The sequence below is a fragment of the Mus musculus genome, chromosome 2 (genome assembly GCF_000001635.26).
Source record: "Mus musculus strain C57BL/6J chromosome 2, GRCm38.p6 C57BL/6J".
Classification (NCBI taxonomy): domain Eukaryota; kingdom Metazoa; phylum Chordata; class Mammalia; order Rodentia; family Muridae; genus Mus; species Mus musculus.
Genome location: NC_000068.7, coordinates 71,014,373 through 71,027,596, shown reverse-complemented (window position 1 = coordinate 71,027,596; position 13,224 = coordinate 71,014,373). Strand labels below are relative to the sequence as shown.

Here is a 13,224-nt window from a genome sequence, read left to right as displayed (position 1 = left end):
AGTAAATCGCATCTGATTTTGAGTTTGTAGATATACATTCATTTGGATGTATGTCATCTATTCATTGACGATATAGCTCAAGTTTTTCAGATCTAATATGCGTTCATGACATGAAATTTTTATAATATTCTCTTCTCAGCCAGGACAAGCTTATTGATAAAGGAAGTCCAAACATGACCAAGTAAATCTTGCATATGGGCACAAGTGTCTCTAAAGAGAAAGACCTCAACAGGGGATGGGAAAGCAGGGTAGAACTCCAGGGTCTTAGCCATGGGAACTTTGAGCACACTTGTAACGGCTGCTAATAGGTGTGCATGCATGTGCCTTAGGGCCATTTATCAGCACACCAAACCAACTAACAATGAGAGGGCTGAGTTAGCAGAGCCAGGCTGACCCCAGGACAAGCTGCAAACTGGCAGTTTGGGAGACTAGGCCTAAGCTTCTGTTTCCCAGAAAGGAGAACCAGGAACCTGTGGTCAGTCCACTGCAGCCGCAGGCAGCCAATCGGAGGACGCCTTGTCTTCTGGCCTGAAGTAAGACTGGGTAGCTTGAATGAGTGAGCCACCAGAAGTCGCCAGAGCCTAACCAATTGTCAGGCCCCTGGAGATAGAGCTAACCAATCAACTTAAAAGGGCACACGCCCCTCCTGGAATTCTCCTACCTGACAATAAAAGCTGGGTCCACCAGAGGTCTCCATTCCCAAATGGGGAGACCCCTACATGCAGGAAATTCAGCTAAATAAAAGCTCTTTGCTTTTGCATACTATTTGAGTCCAGCAAATCATGGACCCTAACATTACCTCCAAATGTTACTGTAGCATAGACATGTAAAATACCAATTGGATGAGTTTAAACGAGTTTTATTCTGATCCATCATAATGTATGTGATGACATTCCCAGAGTATCTAAAATAATAATCCCTTCAGATATTTTGGATTGGTGGGAATTCCTGAAGTCCCTAACTTAGTCTCTTATTCCTGAGTCCTTTGTGTGGGAAAAGACTGATGTAGCCACCTCTCAGGACGATCCCGGAAAACACTAACCATGAGATTCCCATTTTGAAGCTGCAGGGTGACTGACGTCATAGCATGATCAAAGTGCTCTGCAAGCACTTACTGTAATTATTGTTGTTGTTCTGTTCCTGCTAATAACCTTATTTATACCCTGAAATTATAATCATGCAAAGAAAGATTAAAACAAGATGTGCAAGTTGCGGAGCTGTTTGCCTTGCAGATGGTCACCCTCGGAGTTCTCTGAAATTGCCAGGGTTAATTGAAGCTTCAGCTTTCGCCCCAGTGTAGTTGATACTTAAGTGTTTCTTACCTGTCGACTTTTACTCTCCAAAATAGTGCAACAATAGCACTTTAATTCCCTCTCGTTAATGCTAACCTCTCGGGTAATGTTTAGCGTGGCTCTATCTAGATGATGTTTGCGCCTCTGACTAAAACCTTTGCACCAGCTTCCCAGCTGAGAAGAAAAGCTAAACAGTTACAGAGGTGATTTGCTTATTTCAAAGCGGCTCAGAACCTAGGAAACTCTGAAGTGGAGTTAACTTTTAAGTGGTGGGCAGACAGTTAGCATCTGATTAGCACGCCTCTCTCCTCTCCCCTGGCTTTCAGGGAGCCGAGACAACTGGGAATCATTCTTGGGGAGTCTTACAAATAGGTTTTGCCTGGAGTCGGCACATTGCTCCAGGGGTAGCTCTTGAAAGTTTCCTATGAACAGAATTTCTTGCTCTGTTTCCTTGGCGTGCCTCTCAGCCCTGGAACCCCTTGTAAACTTAGGATCAAGCTTAAAAAGCCAGGAAGTTAAGACCTCTTCCTTCCTCTGTGAGGCCGTGCTGCTTGCCCAGTGGAAAAACCTGTGGTAAAATGTGACTTTCAGTGATGCAAGGGCCCTTTGCCTGTCTCTTGAGGTTTGAGCTCTGCAAAGAAAATGTACTCTCCTTGTCTGGGGCTGGGAGCTCCCAGCTGCATTCCTTGTTGACTGATGAAGGCCCAAGAGAAGATGCAGCAGTGAGAGGAGGAGGGAGAGAAGGAACTCTGGGCTTCCTTAAATCAGTTGCAAAAAATTAGCAACTGGGTGAAAACCCAAGAATCAGTACTGGGATACCTTTGGTAGATGTGGCATTCAAAAGTAGTATGCACATGAGTCTCTCTCTCTGTCTCTCTGTCTCTCTCTCTCTCTCTCACACACATACACACACACACACGCACACATATACATATATATTCTCTAATATATGTATATATTTTAGTGTTTTATAAGTAATATATGTTTTATAAATAAAATATTTATTTAAAAAATGCTGTTCTAACACAAAAGGGTAGAGCCGAGGGAGAGAGGGAGGGAGGGAAGCAAGGAGGGAGAGAGGGAGGGAGGGAAGCAAGGAGGGAGGGAGAGAGGGAGGGAGGGAAGGAAGGGTAGAATGTGGCTTCTATGTTAGACTACTTACATTGGATTCATCTGTTCTTTTTTTTTTAATTTTTATTTATGTATGTGAGTATTCTGTAGCTGTCTTCAGACACACCAGAAGAGAGCATCAGATCCCATTACAGATGGTTGTGAGCCACCATATGCTTGCTGGAAATTGAACTCAGGTCCTCTGGAAGAGCAGTCAGTGCTCTTAACCACTGAGCCATCTCTCCAACCCCGATTTCATCGGTTCTTATTGGGCGATAAATGAGTATATTTAATTTGTTATTCCAGTTCAGAACACAGATTTCCTTTGTTCTTTATTGATTTTTTTTCCCTAAAATAATACCCTTTGGTGGAAATGGAGGTTCGAACTATTTATGATTACAAATATTTGAAGGTTGGCCTGGCGGTTCAGAAGGCTCCTGGGGGATTTAGAGTCTAGCCTGAGTAACTGGTGAGGCCTCTCAGAAAGATTTTTTTTCTAAAGGGTGGTGGGGATCAGGGAAGTGGCTAAAATTCAGTGGTAGAGCTTGAAATGTGTGAGACCCTTGGTTCAATATCTTAACACCAGACCAAAAAAACAAAACAAACAAATTTTGGGGGAAAACTGTATGTGTACTGAACACATATAGACTAATTCCTTATCCCTGTTCCCTCAGTTGTACAGTAAAACAACTGTATACGCAGCGCTTACTTGTATAGTATAACTGTATATACAACGCTTACATTGACTTCACCAGTGTAAGCACTGGAGGAAAATGCAGATAGAGGAAGGACTTACGGCCTGGCTCATCACCTTCTGGTTGGCGTCCTCAGCACAACAAGAATAAAGTATGCTGGGAAGCTGGTCCTGTCACTAAAGTGCTCGACATACAAGCAGGAAAACCTGACTTCAGACCTACGCACTCATGCCAAAAACCTGGGCATGGTGGCTTGTGCTTGTGATCCCAGTGTGCAGAGGTGACGCCAGGTAGATCCCTGGGACTCACTGGCCACACAGAGACCTTGCCTCAGAAAAACAAGCGGCAGGGAGGGAGATGACCAAGTGGCTTAGAGCACTTGCAGTGCAAGTTAAGGACCTAAACTTGAATTGTCAAGCACCCACATGAAAAGCCAGGCATGGCTGTGTGTTCTTGTAGCCCCAGTACTGAGAGGGGGGGGGCGGGGGGAGGTGGCCTAGAAATCTACTGGCCAGCCAGCCCACCCAAACGAGTAAGCTTCTTGTCCAATGAGAGACCCTGTCTCAAGAGAATGATAGAAGACATACAGTGTTCTACTCTATCCTTTGTATGGGTGTGCAGTGGACTTAACACACACACACACACAACATGAGAATCATTTTTATGTGTATTATGTACATTTTACCTATACCAGTAGACTGTGTTGTAGTTGGTATGGGTCGGCAGTTATATGAATCCCTGAAGAGGGGGATACATTTCAATAGGGAGCATAGCATTTGGCAAAAGTTGTGAGTCAGAGCAAGCTGTTTCCCACAAGCTTTCCTTCCGATCAGGGTGGCTGGTTCTGTAACTAAGTTTAATGTGGTAGTAGTGGTAGTGGTTGGCCACTGGTCAGTGGGTATCAAAACTATCTTGTCCTCGGCTTGCCCTAATCTGTGCGGGACCCAAGCCATTTCAGACATTGTTTTTTTTTCCCCCCCTCAAATTCTAACATAGAGAGACACTGACTAAGTCAGTGTTCTATTGCTGTGAAAAGACACCATGACTATGTCACCGCTTCTAAAGGAAGATATTTAATGGGGGGTGGCCTACAGTTTCAGAGGGTTAGTCTGTTGTCATGGCGGGTTAGGGAGCATGGTAGCACGCAGGCAGACATGGAGCTGGAGAAGTAGCTGAGTTCCAGTCTGGATCTGCAGGAAGACACTCTCGGCTTGGCGTGGGGTTTTGAATTCTCTACCAACTCCAGTGGCAAAGCCGAATACCTCCTAATCCTTTCAAATAGTACCACTCTGTGGCTACCACACATTCAAATATACCCTATGGGGGCCTTTCTCATTCAAACCACCACACCTTCTTACACCTAGAGCTGGCAGGAAGCTTGCTGGCTAATCACTGCACACCTCCATGACCTTGGTAGCATAACCACTGCTGTGGGTGGGGACGCTGTCAATCTTGATGCTTGTGTGACCATTCTCTCCCTCCTGGGTTTCTGTTCCTTAATGACTCCTATGAAGCCTAGGCTCTGAGCTCAGAAGGGTTTTCTCTTGGTCACAGTCAGTTCACCATGCCCCTTACAGGATTCACGAGGAAGGATCATGGCAAGGTGCTGACAGGAGAAGGAAAAGAAACGCCATGTGGTAACATGTGGGCTTGAAATGGCACACTGCGATACGTGAGGGCATGCAACCACATCTCCAGCTGCAGAATTAATCAGAGCTCAGACGAGGCCATATTTCTCTGCTCTGAACTGGGAGGAGTACCACAAGCTAAATGTAGTCACGTAACGATGGGGCTACACGTTCTGAGAAACAGGGCAATAGAGGATTTGCTATGATATACACATGATAGAGCGCACTACACCAGTGTGGATGGTATAGCCGTAGGTCACAGCCTGTACACCTCGATAATAAACAACCTATGAACAGTGTCCCTGCACAGCTAGCCCAGGCTCCTGTACAACAACCGTCTCTGTTCATGTGCCTGTAGGAAAGGTGTGCTAAAAAACTAGGCAATAGGAATTTTCTTTTTCACGTTATTATCTTTTCTTTTTCCCCCACCGTAATCTTAGGGAAACTACTATATGCAATTTGTCTGTAACCAGCATATTGCTATGCAGCTCATGACTATATCAGCCTCAGCAATTAAAGTATAATAAGAAATGCTGAGAAAACTCTTGCCTAGGCTTTCCCTTGTAGATATCCTCAAATTTTATTCCTTGCAAATTTCTTTATAACCTGAGAATCTAATGGGAGGCACCATCAGTGGGAAAATTGCGCCATAATGATGTGGCCACATTCAGTCCTTTTTTCATACAAATTCATTTTAATTCTCCCAGCGACGCTAGCCTCAAAAGAGGAGCTGAGGCGTGTGCTCATCTGCTGTAGGGCTGTGACTGTTGGGTTGTTTTTTCCTCCATCACGCCCCACCCCTGGATGTTTGGTGTTTTCTAGTGAGGCCATGTGGACCTGCACCCTCTTAGTAGGAAAACTTTGTTTTTTAATGTGGGAAAATATACCTAAAAGAAGATTTAGCCTTTTAATCCTTCCCAAGTGTGTGGTTTCCTGGCATTAAGCATTCATGTTGTAGAAGTATTGCCAGCATCCATCTGAGGGCTTTTCATTTCCCCAGTGGAAACTGCACCTCGTTCCTTGGTCCAGCTTGTTTTATCTTGACTTTGTTTGTTTTGTGTTGGCTGTATTGTTTGTATTTCATTTGTTCTATTGGTCTGTGGTAGGGGTAGGTTTTGCTTTGGTTTTTGAAGACATAGCCTCACTCTGTAGTCCAGGCTGGCCTTGAACCTTTGATACTCTTCCATCAGCGCCCCAAGTGCTAGAATTATAGGCATATAGGCAAGTACAGTGACATATAGGCCACCATATTTGGCTAGCTTCCTTTTAAAATTGTATCTGTAAGATGTGCAGCAAAACATTTCTATATCATTGCATGTATGTAGTGAAGTCTTACGTAGTTACTCTTTGTGTGTGTGTGTGTGTGTGTGTGTGTGAACATGTGCTTTTTAAAGTTAAAATTTAGGTTAGCATATAAAGTATTGAATCTGATCATGCCATTTCCATACATAAGAACATAAACTTTAAAAACCCGTGTTGTACCTTAGTTCTCTAGATGTGCTCATCCTGCGTACAGGTTGATGTGTTCTCCCTGAGATCACTGCATGCTCTATGGTCTGACCTGTGCCCACGAGACGTTCTGACCCCCTAGCCTCCCCTCAGGCCAGCACCACTCTGCTTTCTGACAATATGGATTTTTATTACTCTAAGAACCTCCTCTAAAATGAACAGTGCAGCCCGTGTGTGTGCGTGCGAACGTGTGTGCCTGTGCGTGTGTGTGTGTGTGGGTATGTGTGTGTATGTGTGTGCGCGCGTGCGCACGTGTGTGTATAGCGTGTGTCCTTCTGTGGCTGTCCTGTTTCACTTTGCTCGAATGTCTTTAAAGCTCTTCCCTATTGTAGCCTGTGTCCAACTCCTGTGCCGGGTGTGCCTTATTCCTCCTTCAGAGATCGCATCACTGTCTACTTTGCCACTGTGAATCTGAGCGTACAGACGTCTTTTCCGGTCCCTCCCTGCTCTCATTCCTTCTGGATATATACCCCAAAATGGAATTGCTGGCTCCGGGTCTCATTTTTGGGAAGTTCACTGTACTGTTTCCATAGCAGCTGCATCATTTTACATCCTATCAGCAGTGTGTGAGGTTTCCAGTTTCCTCATATCCTTGCCAACACTCGAATTTTCTGATTTATTCTTTACATAGATGTGCATGTGTGTATATATAAGTACATGTTAGTCATCATGATTTTTTAATTGAAATTATGCACTCATTATTAAGTTTAGGCCTGCTTAGATTTTTTTTCTTGTGATGTTTTAGAAAGTTATTATAGGTAAGTTGTTTTTCAAAGTTATATATCCCATAAATAAATGAGTAAAGAATTGTCTGTAATATATTTTAGTTTTCCAGTATTTATGAGGTCTGTGGTAGCATCTCAGCTTTCATTCCTTTATGTCAGAAAAGTACCATTTTTATGCAGTCAAACCATCCACAAATAGCAGTCCTGCTTCTAGAAGCTTGCAGTTTAATTTGAGAACTTTAAATATATTAAAATTATGTATTTAAAAGATTTTCTGTGTTTCTGCTAGATTTATTAGATATTTATCTAATTAAGGAGATTAGATAGTAGTATAGCGCCAGATGTGGCTATTAAATATGATAAAGAAATGAAAGAGATAGATTTCTGTGTAGTCGGTTATAGAAGTAACTGCCTAAACAAGGAAATCGCCACTTGCTTAGGCCCTGACCACGCAGAGCTCTGTCCACTGTCCAGCGGCCGTCAAAGCACAGGCCTGACATTCTGTTCATAGCCGGTCTGGTTATGTCGTTTTATCTGTGGTCATTTAAGTGAGAGGGACTTTGCTTTCCTTCCCTTTTTTTGAACAGTGATTAGAATCATGTGATCATTTGAATTGTTTGCATCATTTTACATTTTGAGCATATTGCCTGTCTCTGTGGGTGTAATCAGTCTCTGCTCTCCAGCATGCAGGACATTGTATGAATAGATAATGTGGAAAGGTCTAAAGATAGTTCTGTAGGTAGAGTGCTGCTGGTGTTGTGTGGGGCACTGACTGGAAAAAGAACAAAGACACAGCAGGGTAAAGGCAGCAGAGCTGCATCCAGGAGAAGGGACAAACAAGGAGCTGGGGTGGGCAGTGGCTGTTGCTCACTGGTGGAGCCTTTTAATGCCCAACCAAGCTCTTTTATTAAAACCCCAACAGGAAAAATCTTGATTTTTTTATTTTATTTTAATTAATTAATTAATTTTTTTTTTTTGTGAAAGTGTAGTGAGATGTTTTTGACATTCTGCAGTTCGTTTTGAGCAGGATAGTAAAGGGTGTTTACTACAGCGTGGTTTTATGTCGAGTAGCACCTCTGATAGCCCTCGATGCCTGTCCCATACGTGTTACCCAGAGCCGGTTTCTCCCAACTGGTTACAGCAGTAGGCTGAGTGCCATGAGGAACAGCTGAGCCACCAGACAGCAGCAGCACTGACACAGGAGGCTCCCTGTGAACACGTTTCCATAAAGACTTGAGAGCGCTGTGTTTACCAGAACACACTTACAGTGCAATAACCTTTAAATTCTAGATTATCAACACCAGCTTCAACTCATGATTCTTCTCTTGAGCTAGAACTGAAGTGCGTGTGTTGTATGGGAAAATAAATATATTTGCAACAGTACACCAACTATTGAAAAGTCCACATGCGTAGACTACTGATCCAGGAGCACAGAGGGTTTCCCGTTGTTTAGTAGCTCTGTGATTTCCTTTTTTAGACGTAGTCTGTAGAAGACTTTTTCCTTGACTAGACATATTCCTAAATACTTAATCTGGGGGTGGGGATGCATTTTGAATCTTTTTTCCTAACTTCTTTCTCTGAGAGTACATTCTTGCTATACATGGAATCTATCCTGCAACTTTATGTAGGTGTTTATTGGGTCTGGGGTTTTTTAGGGGACCCAATAGTGTCTTTTAACTAAAAAATCATGTTGTCTGCTAGCAAGATAGTTTGACTTCTTTCTTTCCTGTTTTTATCATTTTATGCCTTTGTCTTGTCTAATTGCTACAGCTTAAACTTTGAGCACTCTATCAAATGGTCCCATTCCTGATTTTAGAGGAAATGGCCTCAGCTTGTCCCTGGAATGGTGGCTGTAGATTTGTTGTGTATAGCTTTATTATTTTGAAGCATGCTGCTTCTATTCCTAAAGTCTCCAGTACTTTCCTTGTAAACACATATTGGAATTTGTCAAATGCCTTTTCAGCATCAACTGAATGAATTATGTGATATATATATATATATATATATTTATATGCTGTATTACTTTTATATATTTACATATATTGAGCCAACCTTTCCTTTCATGGATGAAGCCCACTTGTTCATAATGTTTAATCTTATTATGTCTCTAAATTTGGTTTGCAGGTATTTTATTGAAAAATTTTACATATACATTCAAAGAAATTCATCTATAGCTTTCTTTTTCTCGTTGTGTCTTTGCCTGGTTTTGGCAAACTATTTGAATGCTTGTTGAGTAGTTAATTAGCTGTTTGTGACTTTGCAGGTCCTGCTTAGGATGAATGTGATTTGGAGAAGTTGCATTTGCCGACTGAGGCAGGGGAAGGTACCACACCGATGCCAGAGTGGCGTCCACCCGGTAGCCCCTCTGGGGTCGAGGATTTTAACTGACCCCGCCAAAGTTTTTGAACACAACATGTGGTGAGTTTCCCCCCACTCCCCTATTCATGTATTTATTTGTGAAACAGGACCACAGAGCACGAATGGAGGCCAGAGGACAAGTTTCGGGAGTCTTTTCTCCTCGTCCACCATGTGGGTTCTAAAGACCCAACTCAGATCATCAGACTGAGCAGCAAGACGTGGGAATTTGATATTATTTATACTCTTTAGGTGTCTTTTTCCCATTATGACCAAGGAAGGATTTTTTTTTTTTAAGACAGACTCTTCTTTGTAGCCCTGGCTGTCCTAGAACTCACTATATAGACCAGGCCATTTTCTGATTCCTGAGTGTTGGGATCAAAGGCTTATACCACCACACCCTTTGAGAAAGGATTTTTTTTTCAAGTTGATGATATTAAGTGAGGTTGTAAAAGTCCGAAAGCCTGTGTAACCAACACTGACTTACGTGTTCTGAACTTCTTTGCAAATGGAATTGAAAAGAGACGTTCCCTAGTATATCCAGCAGCCTTTGTATCCTTTATGCCAAGGTCCCCGCCCCTGCCTGGCCAGGCTACCACCAGGTAATGGAGTGATGGCCAACAGGCTCTTCTCTAAATGGGGGCCTCCTCTGTGTGGCCCTGTTGGTTGAATTTGTCATCTCCAGCCTCAGCCTCTTTAAGTAGCTTGTGTTACAGCCGACATCCACTGGGCCAGCCTTCCTGGTGCTCCACAGGTGTGCGTCATGTGCACATTCTGTACCCTTTGCCTTTCAGTGGGACCCTAATGAATGCTTTGAAGAAATCCCTGTTATTTGGGAGGATAGATGTCTATAAAAGGCAAAAAAATGTCAACATGAAGCCTGAAGTTCAAAGGGCAGAGTGCTATAGACCACTTGCCATATGAAAAACAACTCAGTCATGAGAAGCTGCTTCCAAAGTGGGTATCAGAAAGGAACATTGTTGTTTCAAGACAGTTTCCTGTATCTCCGGCAGGCCTTGGGCTCTCTCTGTAGCAGAGGAGGATGTGACCTTGACCCATTGACCTACTTTTTCCCTCCTCCCAAAAATTGGGATTACAGGGTAAGCCACCTGTACAGCTTAGCTAGGAAGAGTTTGTAAATTGAGAACATCTAAAATTAGGGTTATTTATTTTGCCATCAGTACTTGGGGCAGTGCCTAACACAAAAGTATTTGTTGAGAGCCAGGTGTAGTGGTACAAGCCTTTAATCTCAGCACTCAGGAGGTAGAGGCAAATGGATCTCTAAGGCAAGCCTGCTCTACATAGCAAGTACTAGGCTAGCTAGAGCTACAGAATAAGACTGTCTCCAGCCCCCAGCCAAACTCCCTCCCACCCCACCAAAAGTTTTTGTTGATACTTATAGCATAGCTGGGTACAAACATAAAACAGCACAGATGAGGATATATAAGGCATTTTCAGGAAATGGTAAATAATATTTTGTTTCGGGGTATTCTTTGGATCTTCAGAAGATCTGTGAAAGATAAGGTTGGAATGGTAGAGGAGAGAGGTCGGGTGAGAGCAAGTTTCCTTGTGGTGCTGGGGCCAGAGCTGACATCCAGGCACCGTAGAGTCACTAAGGAGGGATGACGTTGTAGAGGCTGGATTTGCTGACAGTACTCTGGACAGATTAGCAGCAGCAAAGGGCCAATGAAAAAGACTATGAAGGAAGAATAAAGAGAAGTTGGCAGGATAAAGGAAATGGAGGAATTTGATTTTGAAGTTTTGAACTTAGGTCACTGATAGAAATAGGTAAAGTCATAGTTTATTTTTTAGAAAAAGATTGTATAGATATTTTCGATAAGCTTTTAGAGGACATTCCATTTCAAATGTCCAAATACTATGCTTGACCATAGCCAAGATTCAAGAATCCATTAAAATGCCTGGAATACAGATCCCTCTGCTAGGAAGAAGGTGATGTGTGCCGCGGGGCTGAAGATGTATCCAAGGCGACTCCCGAGGGAGGGAGACTCAGCTCACCGCATTGCCTGCTGTACGGCCTGAGCTCTCGTCAGAGACGCCTGCCTGCCAAGGGGAGCTCATGGTCTTGGCGCACATCACAGGAAAGATTTCAGGACCAGTGAGTACGAAGCAAAGTCAATGTTTATTAAGGAAAGTGAGGGACTTGTGAAGAATAATTATAATACATGCTAGGGGTGGATGTAATGGCCCACACTTTTCACCCTGGAATTTGAGAAGCAGAGGCAAGACTTGAATTTGAGGCCAGCCTTGTCTATACAGTGAGAACCAGGACAGCCAGAGCTACATAGCAAGACTCGGTCTCAAAATAAATAAATTATAGGTGATGATGATGATGATGATACATGCTGAGATTAAAATATTTTCAGAGGAAGAGAGCAGGAGAGGGTTAGAAAGAATGTTCTAGCCTTAAGAAAAAAGTGGTTGTATACACCTGAGGTGAGTGTTGCCTTCTGTCTTCAGTGTTTTGACAAGATATACATATATATACATACATACACATACATATGTACAAACACACATACATATGCCTTGATGGCTTTTAAAGCTACATTGTTCAGGGGATTTACAAGATTAAAATATCTTGTTTTGTTACACTTGTTTTCTTTTGCTTCTTTTTAAATTATTTTTGTTACATTTATTTTATCTAAAGAACTTTTTTTAGTAAATAAAATTATAAGGTGTGCTTCATGGGGTACATGAGAGGCTGGAGAGACAGCTTAGCAAAGGTGCTGTGCCAAGCCTGGCGACATGAGTTCAGTCCTGGGACCCACATGGTGGAGAGAAAGAGCTGCCATAAGTTGTCCTCTGACCTCCTTACCCACACCGTGGTATACATGGAAGTACACAAACACAACTTAAAGATAACTTTCAAAATATAGTAACATTTTTTTAAAAGTTAAAAGCATTCTTTCTTCTTTTTCTTAAAATCTTTTATTATTTAAATTCATTTTATACATCAAATATATTAATAATATTATTTTGAGAATCTAATAATACATAAAAATTGTTCAACTTTTATATTCATATCCTTTCATACCCTAAAAATATCATTAATAAATATTTAATACTATCCGTAGTTAAAATCATTCTTATTATCCATAGTCCATGGCAGATGCAGGCATATGCTTTTACTATAAATATGGTTCATAATCTTGTTTATAATATTTTTGGTTTTTGTTTTTTGTTTAGAAAAGAGATTGTAGTTCTTTGCAGGTGGTTTGGAAGTTCTAATCAAGAGACTTAAACAGGATCCCAGAGTGAGGGGCTCCTTGTCCTTCCTGGGAGTCCTTCATTCCGGTCCTTCTGTTTGTCCGAGGTCTATGGAGCAGGGTCTGTAGAGGTGGGAATGCAGTTTGGGTGCTTCTTAGGAATGCAGTGGTTTTCTAATTAGCCCTGCGTTATGCAGTGACAAAGGTAATAACCACGCATGGTTACAGAACACTGGGCGTGGGTCGTCTAGGCTTGGGTGTGCTGGAAGGGCTTAGGAGATGACTTGGAGCTTGCCACACAGGCCTGGGGACCTGAGATCTATCCCCAAGATACACCTGGAGAGAAAAACCGAAGCTGGCTGTGGTGTCACATGCTTGTGATCCCAGGGCTGAGGAGGGGGAGACAAGCAGATTCCTGGCTCAGGACCAACCAGCAAAGATGACTCAGTGAACCCTAGGGCTCACTGGCCATTGAGAGAGACTCTACCTCAAAAAGCAAGATGGATGACCCCTTAGGAATGACAGCTGAGTTTGTCCTTTGGCCTCCACAAGTTGCATGTATATGCACACACACAGGCAAGCACTCATGCACAGATGTGCTGTAAGAGTTTGAAAAGTTAGCACAAAATAAAAGGTAAATGATCTCGTTTTATATTGAATTTCATTTTAAACTGATTAATATG

At 42.6% G+C, this 13,224-nt stretch overlaps 1 protein-coding gene across 3 annotated transcripts in view; it reads left to right on the top strand.

Annotated features, from left to right (window-relative positions):
• Positions 1 to 13,224, top strand: part of Mettl8 (methyltransferase like 8) — a 91,828-nt gene that overhangs the window by 28,792 nt on the left and 49,812 nt on the right. For all 3 annotated transcript variants that reach the window (NM_001110512.2, NM_145524.3, XM_006499196.3), the window contains exon 2: positions 9,223 to 9,377. In NM_001110512.2, the coding sequence (NP_001103982.1) occupies positions 9,235 to 9,377 (143 nt within the window). In that variant the 5' untranslated portion in view covers positions 9,223 to 9,234. The remainder of the gene's footprint in view (positions 1 to 9,222; positions 9,378 to 13,224) is intronic.